At 38.8% G+C, this 16,949-nt stretch overlaps 1 gene segment (V, D, J or C); it reads right to left on the bottom strand.

The window, feature by feature from the left end:
• Window positions 1–12,389: 12,389 nt before the first annotated feature.
• Window positions 12,390–13,413, bottom strand: LOC131837188 (T cell receptor alpha variable 9-2-like). The segment is given in 3 exon segments: window positions 12,390–12,551; window positions 12,821–13,128; window positions 13,250–13,413. Coding segments are annotated over 3 exon segments (516 nt in total).
• Between the last annotated feature and the right edge of the window lie 3,536 nt (window positions 13,414–16,949).

Here is a 16,949-nt window from a genome sequence, read left to right as displayed (position 1 = left end):
ACAGAAGTACACAGCTGAGTCTTCAGGCTGGGTGTCTCTGTTGGGCAGGGAGAGATGTTCGGCCGTCCTATTCAATGAGACTGTGACTCTTTGTTCTTTTGTGGCCACACTTGAACGAATGTCTATAAGGAGCTGGGGACCTTTTCCAAGTTCTTGCTTATACCAGAGGAAGCAGTCTGAGGTATTGTCTGAATAACTGTAGTTGATAACAGAGCTGCTTCCCTCCTGGACACTCAGGGTAGGAGGATGCTGCTCCACATTCTCTCCCAGGCTGAAACCTGTGCAGAAAGAAAACGTAAGAAAAAGGAGAAGAGATTCCAGGTTACTGTGTTTCAGAATGCTCTTTTCCTACACTAAGTGAAGGAAAACTGAGTAAAGCCAGTCTTAACCTCTGAGTAATATCCCCTAATATACTCTGTTGCCCATAAATGCTCAATTTACAGTTCAGCTATAGCCATGAGAACATGAATAAAGCTCTCATGGATATCTTCTCTTAGCCTGTGCCTCTGAGGAACTCACATGCATAAAGGCAGCAATTGGTCAAGCAAATTATATCTTAGATCACTGATGAAGGGCACAGTAAGAATGTGGAGATCAAGGTTTATATGCCTACACACTACTGAGTCACTGTTAGTAACCTGAAAAGAGGTAGATGTTATTGCTATTTATTCAGAAATGGCCCTGGTGTACATGTTTGAAATCAGGTAGGAATCATGATTTACTTCCTTCCTGTTCTACCAAATCTACCATCCTCAATTGTCTATTGCAGAGAAAACCCTTTTGTAAAAGGAAAATGTAACAAAGATTACAGTAAGAGAGAGAAGATCATTTGATATTTCAAATGCCTCTGATCTCAACTCTGCTCCTCCTGGGTGGTGTTGCCTGACCTTGTTTTTTCCAAAGGAATGACAGTACCAACAGTCAAAATGGGGACTATCCCTTCAGCTAAGATGATTATGACAAAAAGTAAAGGACCAAATCTAAATTATAAGGGAGCAGGGATAACTTGCATCTGTTATTACTATTTTAATTGTAGGAAACTTTTTGACCTAATATTGTACCAATTTGTATAAAGAAATCTGTCAGATACCTCTATACAAATTAGTGCAATCAGCAGTAGTGTAATCAGCAGTAGAATCTCAGTAGAAATCCCGAGAAAACATCTAGCTGCAAACTCAGAAAATATGACCACATGTAAGTTTATCCTTGAGGTGATTTCCTTTTCTCAAATCAAAATACACGGCATGTCCTCCAATGCAATTACTGACTCACAGCCTAAGGAGAATTTCCACTAAAGTATTAGCCATCCATCCTGTCATGCTTCCCACTTCCTGTTCAACACTACTCCACATTCCATACTCCATTATATTTCTCCTAAACTCCACTACAGTGTTCTTGCCTCAGGACTCATTAATAAAGTTCTCCAGTCCTGCGAGTTTCCAGAATTATCTCTCTCTTCCAAAATCTTTTTCTCATTCATATGAATTTCTTGGAATCTTCTGATGACCTCTATGAGAAAAAATCCAGGAAACCATAAATATTGTGTGTGCTGGGGGATGGTACCAACAGAAAATTGGTCCTAAAGAACTGATCAAGAGAAATGGTCTCTGAGAAACCAAGACTACCTCATTTCCAAAAATGGAATCCCCTTTCCTATGATTCCTATTCATGGAGCCTCTCAAATGACAAAGAATACAACTAATCTTCCTTCTACCTGCTCTACCCTGAAAGATTTAAAGACAGCTATCAGAACATCAACTCAATATATTAATATATGTGTATATATGAAATGTGTTTTTATGTATAGAGTTTCTTGGTTCTGAGAATCTTCCATTCTTTCACCAATTCTCCATAAAGTAAGAATTCTCACACTTCTCCAGGAAAATTTCTGTCTTCTCCAACATAGATTATTTAGATCAATATTTGCACTTTTTTGGTGTGACACTCAGAACTGAATGTAATGGTCAAATATGACCATTATTTATAATAACACTTTTCCATTTATTAATTTTTGCACAGATAAGGCCATCTCTTTTACAAAATTTCCAGCTCCTTGATTATTTCATAGGCTCTTGGTTTAGTATGATCCTAGTGTTGGCCTAGAAAACCTTCATCTACCATCTTCATGGACTGCCAGCTCTGCAAGTCTTCCAATTCCAGTTATCTTTTTTGCAAACAATTTGTGAGTTATGCACATTATGTTCATCATGCCTTCAAGGGATGCCCAACTGGGATATTAAATATATTTGTTTATTTTTTAAGGAAAGTCCTTAGAAATACTTGTAGGTGTTCACATGGTGCCATCACCTTTGGCTTACTCTTACAAAAACAGTAAGTGATGCATGAGTTTCCTGGTAAAATCACAGTGGCTCAGCCTGAGTCTCCCTTCCTGCCCAAGGTCTCAGACATTTACACAAATTGGAACTCTCCATTCAGGGTTTCAAACTGATGGAACCACAACTTTCTCAGACACAAACCATAGAGATAAATGCCTGGGATTGCATTAGACACCTTCTCTTTACTCAGCACGATGGTCCTACAGGAAGGAGGCAGGGAAACGAATGCTAAAGAGGAAATTAGGAAACCCAGTGTCTTTCTCCTCCAGCTCATTCACTACCTAATTTTTCCATACAGTCATCTTGGAAACAGTCAAGATGTGTAAAATGAAGTTGGACTCAAGAAATTCTAAGGGCCCTGCTAGCTCTTAATTTTCTCTATGCTATATAACGAAGCAAATATTTATTGATGACCGGTTGTATGCAATGTGGACTGGTGTCAGATTGAGTGAAATTGTGTGCATCATGGAACCCCAGGTCCATTGTCATAACCACATGTGATCTAGTGGGTCTGAGATTGATCCTAACTCACCCTGAGGCCTCTTCAGCAGGATGAGATGAGATGAGATCCTACCTGGGTTTTCGTTTCTTCTCTGAGATCACTATCTGGGTTTTCTTTTCTTCTCTGAGATCACTAATGTATCAAGGAGAAATAAATCCAAATTAACATTAAATAAAATGGGAATTTATTCACTGAGTGGAGTCCTTAGAGGCGCTGAGATGAGAGTGCACTATGACCTGAGCCATGGGTAAGCAGGAAGTTCTTTTGGAGTTTCAATTTCTTATAAATATCTTTTACATATAACTTATGTACTGTATGAAAAAAAGAATCTCTGCAGTTGAGACAACCTGAGGAGGTGGATGAGCTGACTAATATAGAAAGCGAAATACACTTTTTAAAACAGCCAAATTATTTTATGGATTCTGGCTTTCTCTTTGAATCTTTAGTTCATAGTTTCAAAATTTCCAAACAGGGATGCCCCTACAATTTTTGAGATTATCTCAAAATGAAAACTCGGGAACATAATTCAAAAACCAGGTTAAAATATATCATCAGGTAATGTTTCTATGGGAATCATTTATCTAAAATGCTTTAACCCTTCATACATATTAGTTTCATGTCTCCCATTTAATTTTTTAAAAATTTTCTTCTCTTCAACCATCACAACCAGGTTCAAAGAAAAAGGAGGATATCCTGTATACCTTCTGACCCCGCACAGGTATCGCCTTCCCATTATCACCTTCCCCATGGCCTTTTCACAGTGGAAGACCCTATGTTGCCACATCATGTGACCCCATACCCACAGTTTCTCTAGAGTTCATTCTTGCTGTTGTATGTTCTTTGGGTTTGAACAAATGTGTAAAGTATGTATCCACCATTGCAGTATCATAGAGAGTAAGTCATTACATTAAACATGCTCTGAGCTACACTGATACCTCTTGTTCCCCTCAACCCTTGGCAACAACAACCTTTTACTGCCTCCAGAGTTTTGTCTTTTCCAGAAAGCCATAGAGTCTGAATCATACCTTATAGCCTTTTCAGATGGGTTAAAAATGCATACAATTTCCCCCTATCTCTTCATGCCTTCATACCTCGTTTCTTTTTGGTACCAAATCATATTCCATTGTTTGGATGTGCCACAATTTATTTATTCATTCACTTACTGAAAGACAGGTAGCTTACTTCCAGGGTTGGTAATTATGAATAAAACCTCTATAAAACACTTGTGTACAAGTATGTGTGTACACATAACTTTTCAAATCCTTTGGAAAAATACAAAGGAACAACTATTGCTGGACAATGTAGTAATGAAGTAAGAGTATGTTTTGGTCTGTAAAAAAAACCCTGCCAAATTGCTTTCTTGAAATGACCAGGTATACATATTCAATTTTTTTAAAGATTTTATTTATTTATTTGACAGACAGAGATCCCAAGTAGGCAGAGAGGCAGGCAGAGAGAGAGGAGGAAGCTGGCTCCCTGCCGAGCAGAGATTCCCGATGTGGGACTCGATCCCAGGACCCTGAGATCATGACCTAAGCCGAAGGCAGCGGCTCAACCCACTGAGCCACCCAGGCGCCCTACATATTTAATTTGTAGTAACTTCCGAACAATATTTACTAGCCGCTTTGCTGCATGTCAAAGCCCCAGCTAGTCCAAAGCAGGCATAAACACCACAGGTGGCCATGCCAACTGCTCAGCTCACACACAGCTTGCTGTGACCCAAAACCTGAGCTTGCATGTGTTCCTGTCTGAGTCCTGCTTCCCACATGTCTCTGCTCAGGCACTTGTTCTCCCACTTATGGGACAACATTTTAAAATACACGTACAAAGATAAAATTAGTATTGATTTCAAGTCAGTGAGGGCACAACATCAAACTAAGGGCAGGATTCTTTGGGAGAGTTTGGGGTTATATAATTGCACAGGTCCCATGCTGAGGAAGCTGGCTTTTCTCCAAGCTTCAGGGTGTCTGCCCATCTATCTCTATCTGAATTTTCAGGGGGACAGGCCTTCCTATCAATGCCCTTTTCTCAACATAAAAACCAGTGCAGGCTGGAACTCAGTATGTGCTGGAATCTTCTACATGCAAGTTTTAATTCTGGGTTTGGGGTCAGCAGTCTTTGTCTATGGCTACAACAGAGTAGTGTTCTTTTAGGGTTGTCCTGGAGGATTTCTGCTCCCTTTTCCAAGCAGGGAAAGATGTTACAAGATCATGAAAATATGTTCATTCAAAATGCAAGGGAGAGTGATGATTTTCATGGAACAGAATGGAAATATCCATGTGCTTGTCCACACAAGGTACTATTCAGAAACGACTGAAATGGTTACTTCTGTCAGTAATAGAAGTCAACACATCATACAAATTGATCAATAGAAATCATTGAGATTTTGTGATTCTGTGGGGTCTTCTATATCGGTATTCAGAGGATAAGCATTTGTGTCACCTCAGATTCACCAACTTTGAAATAATATTAGCTCCACCAAGTTACTTATACTCTAAAATCCTCCCTTTATTCATGCATAAAATGAAAATACTTATTCATAGGGTATTATCTTGCTGAAAAAGAAAATAAGTATAATTAGATAAGAAGAGTGAGTGATCCTCAAAAAAATTATTTTCTTACATTTCCATTTAAAGGAGTTTTAAAAAAGCTGAATACAGACTTGAAAAAACATTCCACATGATCTCTTCATATTTCACTGAAAAATAACCTATAAGAAACTTAAAAATTATGTCACGTCTTTTGTTTGTTCATGACCATCTACTTTTTTGGGGGTTTTCCATTTAAGTAATTTATAAATAATTTATGTGGTAGCTGCCAGGACCTCTATCTTCCCATGGTACTGGATATGGGCATCTCTGTCACTTACTCCAAGAGTTCCATGGTAGAGCTTTTTACCTGCAAAGAGCTTTTTGGAAGAAAAAGAGCAAGAAAAACAAGTGAAATGAAAGCACTGGTAGGTCTAATTTTAGGAGGGAAAAGACGCTGTTACATAAATCTGAAAATGTGCAAAGGCTGCATGGGAGCAAGGGCCTGCCCTGAGGAAGGGCGGGTCTGCAGGCCCAGGTGCAGTTTGGGTGCAGGCTGCAGATCACCAGAGAGCACTGTGCCTGGGCTGCACACAGGTAGGTGGCTGAGTCTTCCAGTCGGGAAGCCGTGATGTGGAGGGTGCTGGACTGTTCCTTAGTATTCACTGTGCAGTTTAACCTCCCACTGTGCTGCATCCCTGAAGCTATGTAAAACAGGCGGATGAGACCGCTGCCCCTGGGGTGCTGTCGGAACCACTGTACACTGTATGGACTGCTAGAAAAATTGCACTTCAGAGTATAGCTGGCTCCCTCCTGGAGGCTTAGGGCTGAAGGGCTCTGCTCCACTGTCATCCCTCTCACCGCTGTGTGGAAAGAAGGAAACAAACACAAATGATGTCACTGGAGAGTCACTGATGCAGTTTGAAAATGTGTAAAATATCCTAAGACACACCCCTGAGGATATAGGACTCTAGGAGCTCAGTGTCAGCTCCTCCCATCACTGTGGGTTGTGGACCTCTCCCCAGCCCCCATCTGTAACGTCCCCACTCACAGCAAATCTGGAGCCACAGGATTCCCAGCAGAGTTCCCCAGGGTGTCCTCATGATACCTTCTCTAGTTAATGAGGTGCCTTCACCCCTACTGTGTAGAGTGTAGACTTGGATCCAGAGGAATTGTATTCTTACAGTGAATCCTTCCCACCAGAATCACTGAGCACCAATCACACCTCAGCCCTGTCATTCTCAGAACTTGAGACTCCGCCCAGTCGCCCTATAACACTGCACAGGAATCTCTCCCAAACTGTGCTTGCGGGCAGTGCAGGCAGGTAGGAGGAATATTTCCAATATAGGAGGATGTAAGGGTTATTATTTTTTCTTAAAACACTTTATATTAGAAAAGTGTGGGTTAGTGTGTGAAGAAAGGTGAATGATTCTTCGAGAAGAGTCAGAGCCTATTGGGGATTACCCAGAACCTTGAAGAATCATAGGGAAGAATGACTCCATTCCCTAAAATGCATAGTTTGACAGACAATGTGATCATTCAGTTATGTAAAAATATTGATAAAGAAAAACTATCTGATAGCATCCACTCAGTATTGCAGACGTAAATGCAATCCATCAAAAGAGTTCTAGAAACCAAGACAGACAGTCACTGTCTGTAAAGAAAATGATTCCTACCAGAATGTGGTCAGTGAAAAATAGGAGGTAGTGCTTAAAGTCCTCACTGATGTAATTTCCACCTCTCCATCTCTCCTGTGCTACTGCTAGACACCATGCTCACCCACAGAGCTCAGTCTGACCAGCCACACGTTGCTGGCCAAAGTCAATATTGTCCTCTCCCTTTCCTTTACTTTTTGTTCCTTATTGTTTCCTCTCTTCTCTTCATTTTTGTTTCCCTCCACTCTCAGCACATGAAAAGGTAGGATATGTGGGTATTGAAACGGTTTCAAGACCAGTAAATTTGGATGATTTTATTCATAACAATTGACAGCAGATAATGGGATATTTTCTGTTGAGTTTCCATACTCACAATGCCCAGCAATATTCCTATGCTGGTATCTGTGAAGAATTATCTGCATAATGGATTTCTAGGGTCATGGCCTCCAGATGTCTGAAGTTGATATGCAATGGCAGAACTGAAAACCTGAGAGGGTCTTTACAAAAAACCCTCTCCTCTCTCTTCCCTAACTTTGCTATCTATAAGTGGACTGGCTCTCATGATTTCTGTTCTCTGTAACTATTCAACCTTCCAACCATCACAGTCTTTGTTTCTCCTAAGGTCTATAGTGCCCCCTCGAGGAACAAAGCTGGTGGCAAAGACAACTTAGAACAAGCCATTCAGCAGACACAAATCCCCAGCCCCTTTTATTCCAATCTTCCTGGTGAAGGAAATGCAGATGGCCAGAAAAGAAGATAACTGCTTACAGGTAAACCAAATCTTACTTTTAAAATGGAATTGCATGGAAATTGAGATCAGAAAATAATTTGGTAAATTTCATCTTGTGCTATTTATTTTGTTTCTTTACCTGAGTTCAAAAGAAATCAACAAGTATTCATTGAGCATTTTTAAAGGAGTAATCTCCTAGATGATCAGAATATATAAGGTGTACTAGAATATTATTCAGCCATCAAAAATGAAATTCTGCCATTTGCAATGACATGGATGGAGCTAGAGAATATAACTTTGTGGGAAATAAGTTAGTCAGAGAAAGACAACTACCATGTGATATCACTCTAGTGGAATTAAAGAAACAAACCAAACAAACAAGGAGGAAATAAACAAGACAAAAATGAAGCAATTAAACAATGCAATTAAACAGAACTAACTGATGGTTACCAGATGGATAGGGTTGGAAGATGGGTTCAATAGGTGAGCGGATGAAGGAGTGCCCTGTTCCTGATGAGCACAGGTGATCTGTGGAAGTTTTGCATCACTATATATACACCTGAAACTAATATAGCATTGTATGTTAATTACTGGAAAAAATTAAAACAATACATATATAAATAAAATATACAAAAGAGGAACACATACTAGTTTATTATCTACAGGGGAAGATGAAAATATATATAATTATAATCAAGTCAAAGAATAGGACACTAAGTGAAGGGCAAACTAAAAACTATGTGACCCCAGAGAAATATGTATAGTTTAGGTCGGTGGACATAATGTTATGAAAAAGGTGGTCATCTCTCCTTTCCTCTTTTTGGTGCCAAGGAAAGAGGAGAATACAGATAAGCCTTTATGATGGCCTTTATGATTCTCAATACCTTTAGCAATAGGAGAAATTTGTGAATATGTGAATTATTAAAAGTAATAAAATGTTACCCATAGAGTAATATCCTTTTTGACTACCACTTTCAATTCTGATGCTTTCATCACTTATTACCTTATTTCTTTGTTCATCTTGACAATTTGGGGTTGATGTTCCCAGATGTTTTACTAGATTTGAATAAACATAAAATACACAGCATTTTATTTAGACATTATTATAATATAAATATATATATTTCTTGTTTATAACCTCAATAGTAAATCCTGTAGGTCTTATTACATTAATCCGTATATATCCTTTGTTCCATTATATTCCATATTGTGGATATACTTCCATTTATGCATCCTTTCCTCTATTGATTAAAGGCTAAGATGACTTCCTTAATCTAGGAAATATTACACTACAATAAACTTTATAAGCATTCCTCACATGAGCACATGTTTTTCTAGGAACAGAGACTAGGAGGAAATGAAGGAATAAGCCCTGAGGCTGGCAGGTGAAAATTACTCCAGGTGGAGGAAAGTCAGGAACAAAGGGCTTGAAGAAGAATGAAGAGAACTCATGTTCTCATTATTGTGCTGGAAGATTTTCATTTTCTGTGTTTTCCTCGATGTGCATTAAAACTGGAGCTTATCAGCTCATTTGATAAACTCTTTCTGAAATTCTGTCCTGATATAGAGATAGTGTATAGTTTGCTTCAGTCAGGCACTGAGGTTTTCTAAATATACTAAATCAGCAGGAGAAAAAGCACACCCAAAGAGAAGCCATGGTGTATACAAGGAAAATATATTACAGAATAAAATTAGACATAAAAAATGTACACACTTGTACATGTATACACACAAATAGTTCGAGGATATTGTCAATGAAAGAGAAAGGTACTTTACTTTCCCCAAATCATCGGGAAAAAAAGAGAAAATTTTATCAATGCAACAAAAAAGGAAAGAAAAGAAAGGAGTGAAAGCATATGGAGCAAAACCAAAATATTAGAAATAAGTTCAAATATATCAGTAATCAAAGCATAGATAAAAAGAAATTATTGAATTGAATCAAAAACTAAACTTATTGTTCCATATAAACAATGGAATATTACACAACCATCAAAAAATTTGAAATCTTGCCATTTGCAATGACATGGATGAAACTAGAAGGTATTATGCTAAATGAAATTAGTCAGTTAGAGAAACACAATTATCTTATGATATCACTGATATGAGGAATATAAGAAACAAGGCAGAGAATCATCAGGGAAGAGAGGAAAAGATAAACCAGATGAAGGCAGAGAGGGAGACAAACCATGAGAGACTCGTAATCATAGAAAACAAACTGAGAATTGATGGAGGGGAATGGAGTGGTTGGATGGGTTAACTGGGTGATGGGCATCAAAGAGGCCACATGATCTAATGAGTGCTGGGTATTGTATAAGACTGGTGAATCACTGACCTGTACCTCTGAAACTAATCATACATTATATGTTAATTAATTGAATTTAAATAGTTTAAAAATAAAACAAAATAAAATATTGGTACTAACCACTAATTGAAGGTATCAGATAAAAAACAAATACTCTAAATATGTAATTTTCTATTCCTTTTTAATGGTGACTATCTCAATGTATTTGTCTCTACATTTACAATAAATCCCCTGGTACCATTCAGACTTTAAATATCAATAAAAATCGAATGCTATTTTCAAAAACAAAATGCAGGTGTGGTCGAGGATGTGAAGAGTTTGGAACATTTGTCCACTGTTGGAGGCAATGGCAATGCACAATGCTGTAACCACGGAAAACAGTATAGAAGTTCTTCAAAAAGTATAAAAAAGAACTACCATACGATCCAGTCATCCCACTTCTGAGTGTTTATCAAAAAGATTTGAAATCAACACACAAAAGTTTATAGCACCTTTATTTATAATTGCCAAAAACATGAAAGCAACCAAGACATCCTTCAGTAGAAGAAAGGATAAGTAAACTATGGTACAGCCAGACAAGGGAATCTTATTTGGTGCTGAAAAGAAAGGAGCCATCATGCCATGGAAAGACATGGAGAAAATATACGTACATATTTTCCTCTTTTTTTTTTTTTTTTAAGATTTCATGTGTTTATTTGACAGAGAGAGCAAGCACAAGCAGGGGGAGTAGCAGGCAGAGGGAAGGGAGAAACAGGCTCTCTGCTGAGCAGAGACCCCAACCTGGGACTTGATCTCAGGACTCTGGGATCATGAGCTGAGCTGAAGGCATATGGTTAATCCACTGAGCTACCCAGAGGGGCCTACATGCTTACTTCAAAGCGAAAGAAGCTAATCTGAAAAGGCTGCATCTGTTTGACATCCAAGATAGGACATTCTGGAAGTGGAAAACTATGCAGACAATAAAAAGACCAGTGGTTGCCAGGGAGTAGAGGCAGGAACAGAAGAACATCTTTAAGTAAAGGAAAGGTGAACTGGTGAGCAAAAATCAAAAAGCTCTGTAATGCACAATATTTGGGGAAAATGTTTTATGTCCTCTTCTCAATTCCTCAAAGACCAAAGTCCCATTTTCTGCTGGGTTTAGAAGATGATCATTGTTTCTTATAGGGTCGTGGATGCATAGCTGTTCTGTGACTTGGAAAATTGCCTCACTGGGTCCACATATTTTACTTCCCTCCACCGCAATATCTTCAACATATGCAAACACATGCACGCACCCACCCATGCACCAGCGTGGGCAACAACATCTTCCTCAATTACCCAAAATCATGTGGTGCTTCTTTTCCCTGACCATTTCCAGAGGGCACAGCGCACACTGAGGTGCTTTCCCAGTAGTCTCCGGTGTCCTCTTATCTAGTCTTTCCTGCAAGTGTGTCCCTATCCATAAAGAACCTATTTTCTAAAAGTGATTGATGTCACTGACTGCTGATAGCTTCTTTCTTGTTTCTTTTTGTTTTTGTGGCTTTCTACCCTTTGGAGTATCTGCACTATCTTTTTAAAACAGTTTTAGAGAAATCAAGAGATAAATTGTATTATTAATCTACAATGGGTTTTTTTTTTTTCTTAGAGATTTTAAGTACTTTCAACACACACCACAGGTCTCAAATTTATGACTTTGAGATCCAGAGTCCCAGCTCTACCCACAGAGCCAGTCAGGCACCCCTAGATTACAATGTTTATCTAAAAGTCTGAGAAAAATTTCTATTGTATACCTTCTTGAGTTGTTTAAAGTACATTTTCACATGCTTTTTTATTTATAGAGTTATGAAGAGAAGTTTATATTTTAAACCAATTACATGAAAAATTAATTTAAACCAAGAATATATGACTAATATATAAGGAAATGTATTAATATTCTGATTATAGCTCTTTCATAAAATCTACTGATAAGGGGATTATTAAATTTAATAATTTAATTACTAAATTAAAGGTCATAGGGTGCCTAGGTGATACAGTAGTTCGGTTAAATGACTGGCTCTTGGTTTCTGCTCAAGGCATGATCAGCTCATGAGATCAAGTTCCATGTCAGGCTCCATGCTTTTTGAGGAATCTGCTTGAGATTCTCTCTCCCTCCCTCTCTGTCCCTCCCACTGATGACTCTTACCCCATAATCAGAATGATAGACCTGAGAGGTGAGGATTGCTGTTCTTTAGAATTCCAAGGGCCACCTGAAGACTGACATGTGCCTCATGAAGTCAGGAATGAAGCACATGGGTGACTTGGGGAGGATTCTGGCCAACATGTACCCATTACATAGGTTTGGGGCTGAAGCTTTCCCATCACCTCTCCTCCCATACTCTGTCAGGAAGACACTGGGCATCACCACCTTCTTGGTCACACTGTGTCTCTCTAAAACTGTCATAAGACACAGGATCTCCCACCAGGGTGCAATGAACAACTTGTGGGGCTGGACGTTCACTGCAAGGATGACCACAAGACCACTGCATTATTAAGTGGTTTTACCTTAAATGAGTTACACCCTGACTGAGAAAGTCTTGGCATTGAACTGCTTTCAGTGTCACTAAGGAACACCTGTACTTGGAAAATGTTATTTCTAGTTCCTAAACTCTAGTTGTCTGTATGATTTTGTATCAACCAGACACTGAGGGACAAACAACCACAGACTGTGCTGGAACCAGAATGGATCAGGCAGAGACACTCAGCTTCCAGGCCCCTGTTCTGCTCAGAGTTTGTGTTCAGCTCCCCCTACAGTCCCCATCACTGTGTCAGTCACCGCACAGTAGTACACAGCTGAATCTGAGGCTTGCACTGAGCCTTTCTCCAAGTGGAAGGATTTCGATTTGCTGTCAAAGGTGGCTTCAAATCCTTTGTTGCTTCCCTTCTCCTTGCCCCTCAAGGCTTTCAGGAGGAGCTGTAGACCTTCACCGGGATACTGGACATACCAGAAAAGAGTAAGGGACCCTGATGCTGAATAAGTGCAGTTCACAGTCAGGGAAGCTTCTTCTAAGAGGGTCACTTGGCCTTCTGTCTGAGTCACTGAGTCTCCACGGGTTTGTCCTGAGGAAAGAGAGGGACATCTGTATCACCTTGGGCATAAAACTCATGGATAAATAATAGTTAAAGGTTTAACTGACACCATGGAAGAAAGAATCCAAATTGTAAGAGGAATGGTACTTACCAAGCATTAAGAGTACCACAGTCACGAAGCCTAGAGAACACTTCATCTCTGGAGCATCACCTAAATAATGTTCTTCATTCTTACTATGAAGAAGGTTAGAGTGACAGAGAAATGATCAGTGGAAGCCCACATTTCACACAGGAAATATGACTGTGGTAGGAAGCTGCACCCCCTAGTGGACAGGGATTAAAATGCATACATGTTGGCCAAAATCCTCCCCAAGTCAGCCATCTGTTTCATCCCTGACCTCATGAGGCGAATGTCAGGCTTCAGGTGACCCTGGGAAGTCTGAACAACAGCAATCCTGACTTCTCAGGTCTGTTTTGTTCTTAAGACACTGCCTGATATGGAAGTTCTTTAACACAGCATCCTGGGGCATTTCTGTGGCTGGGAGGGTAACAAACTTAAAGCATCTTACTTCAGTACTTCATATTCTCATGCATCCTTGTGCACCAGCCCAAAAACCACTGACTGCCAGAAATGGGGTTCGAGTTGAATACAGAAAAAGTAAGAGGAAGTCAAGTCATTGACTGATTCTGTGTTTTGGGCACTTTACCGCAATATTTAGAACTGTGACTGTCATGACTGTCATTTTTTTTAAGTACTCTCTAAATGTCTTCTAAATCAAACAAAAATAATGAACAAATGACCTTTAATTGAAATACTGTATTTACTTTTCCTAAACTATTAGCAATTGCTAGAAATACTATTTTTTAATAAAAGTTTTCAGAAGAAGTCACACTATTTGTTAGTCAACCATTTTAATAGTCAAATATTACTGATTTTCAGAATCATTAAAAAGTGAAAAATAGCAGATACAGACAGAAAAAACATCATACATGGAGTCATCAAATCCGTATAGAATCATCTGAAATTAAGTTTTCAATATTTGGTTGACTCCAACAAGGTGACTAGTGTATATGAATTAAGAAAAAAATATTAATGCTATAATCCTAACAGCTTTAGTCTCAAGGATGTTTTCTATTACTGTCCGTCAAATTTTGTTGCCAAACATTAATCAAATAATTTTTCCCACAAGGTAAGAAATCAAGATTATCAGGAAAAAGTTCTAGAAAGGGACACATCTTCTGTAAAGCCCTGTAAACATTTATGTTTAGACATATAGATGGAAGCTTAGCCCAAGCTATATCCTGGAGGCCACTCTCCAAGAGATTCAGATCAAGGAGGTTCATGAGTCTAGAACCAACATGGAAACACTTTCCCCAATGCAAAGGGAAGTAAGAAATTCTTGCCTGGATACTGTTTGGGTTCATGTGTCCCTTGGCTTCCCCTCCACCTCTCAAATCACATTGTCAGGCCTGCCACAGAAGTATACTAGAAAGGAATTTTGGACAAACCCCTGCAAAGTTGTATTCAGATATGCAAGGGAAATCCCAAGGAGGTTAGAATGATAATGGTTGAAAATAAACATGGGGCACCAGGATGGCTCACCTGGGGGAGCTTTAGGCTCTTGGTTATGATTAGGGTCATGATCTCAGGATCAGAGTCCTGCATGGGCCTCTGCATTCATTTGGAGTCTGCTTTCTCTCTCTATGTCTCTCTCTCAGTCTCTATCACTCTATCATTCTCTCTAAAATATATAAATAAATAAAAGTTTTTTTTTAAAAGGAAAATAAACAATATAGTACATGGATGCAGAAAGTCATTATCTGTAACTTTAGTTTTTTAAACAGTTTACTTTTTTAATTTGTCAGAGAGAGAGAGAAAGGGCACAAGCAGGGGGAGCAGGAGGCAGAGGGAGAAGCAGGTTCCCCGCTGAGCAAGGAGCCTCATGCAGGACTCAGTCCCTGGATCCTGGGATCATGACATGAGCCAAAAGCAGACACTTAAACGACTGAGCCACCCAGGCATCCCTATCCATAACTTTAGAAAAAACATTCAGGCCAATGAAAACCAAAGGAGAAATATTTTGCACTGTGTCACACGGAGGACTTGCATGTCATTGAGGGAAGGTACTGCATAGTAAATATGGATACTTACTGTCTTTTATTAATGCATATTTTACATTAAAATTAGCTGCACCAACTGGACAATTCTATATAATTTGACATTTGTATTTGTGAAGCACTCACCACATTTGAGATAATGAACATATGCATCATCCCAAAAGTTTCCTCATGTCTCTTGGCAGCCCCTCTCTCAACCCTCACCACTCCCATTTCCAGGGAACATTTCTGTCATGCTTTAGTCTGCATAATTTATAATTTTTAATTATGGAATTATATGTACTCTTTTATCTGTCACTTCACAATGTAACTATTTTAATATTCTTCCATAGTCATAACTATCAAGAGTTTGTTTCTTACTGTTATTGTGTAGTATCTCATCCTATGCCTATAAAACATTTTGTCTATGCACCTGTTGCTGGCCATATGGAGTGGTCCCAGTAGGTTCTTACAAACAAAACTGCTATGAACTTTTGCATATAAGATTTTTTTTTTTTATAGACCCATTCTTTCCTTTCTCCTGAGCCCATATCTGGGAGTAGGATGGATGTATCACATGGTAGATGTACATTTGACTTTCTTAACTGATTTGTTCTAGTATTTTGTTTCACTCTGTTCTGTAGATTCCCTTGCATTTTCTGCACAAATATGCTTTCTGGTAATAGAGAGAAGTTCACTTCTTGCCTCCCAAACTCTATGGCTTTCGTTTCTTCTACTTGCCTTATTACATTGGATTGAACCTCTATTTCAATATTAAGTACAAGTGGTGGAGCCAAAACTTTCCCCTTATTTCTGAAACTAAGGAGAAAACAATTAAGCTTTCACCATCAAGTGTGATATTTGATGTAGACTCTTTGTTAAGCCCTTTTTTAAGGTGAGGAAATTCCCTTCAATTTTGTGTAATTTGCTGGGAGTTTTAATCAGGAATGGATCTGAATTTTGTCAAATGCTTTTTATGTACCTATTAAGATTATCCTCCTGGAGAGCCTGGGTGGCTCAGTTGGTTAAGCGACTGCTTTCAGCACAGGTCATGATCCCGGAGTCCCAGGTTCGAGTCCTGCATCAGGTTCTGGGCTCTGTGGGGATTCTGCTTTTCCCTCTGACCTTCTCTGCTCTCATGCTTTCTCTCACTCTCCCTCTCTCTCTCAGGTAAATAAATAAAATCTTAAAAAAAAAAAAGATTATCCTCCTAAATTGCTCATCTGCTACTTGTCAATCTCTCTGGGTATATTATTGATAAATTGTCACAACAAAATACTACTACTACTACTAATAATAATAATAATAAATTTACTGCTAATAATAAATTTACAGATAATGAAACAAAGCTCAAAAGTATCAAGAAACTTCATGGAAAAGCTAATAGATTACAACACAGAGCTGGGATATTAAAAGCCTATTCCCTCTTTTTGACAGTATAGATTGTCAAATTTCAGAGAAAGACTAGTGGGTAGCAAAAGACTTCTTCCTAAGCCTTTGAAATATCTTGAGAGTCTTTTACAGGTTCTTTATTTATGCAACTGGAACTACTAAAAAACAATTCAATAATTGCAGGTTTGGATCTTTTACCAAATGAGGAAAGAAATAATGGATACTCAGACTGCTATCCAGGAACTGACCAGTGGGTAGTGGCTTCACCATTCCATCCAGACCTGAAATAAGCAATGTACTGTAGTAAGAGTGAAAAACTCCTCTAGGCTTTTGTGATTCATCAACATACTGGAGCTCCATTC

This window comes from Mustela lutreola, chromosome 7, assembly GCF_030435805.1.
Source record: "Mustela lutreola isolate mMusLut2 chromosome 7, mMusLut2.pri, whole genome shotgun sequence".
Taxonomy (NCBI): Eukaryota; Metazoa; Chordata; class Mammalia; order Carnivora; family Mustelidae; genus Mustela; species Mustela lutreola.
Note: the sequence above shows the minus strand (reverse complement) of the source record. Positions and strands in the feature narration are given on the sequence as shown.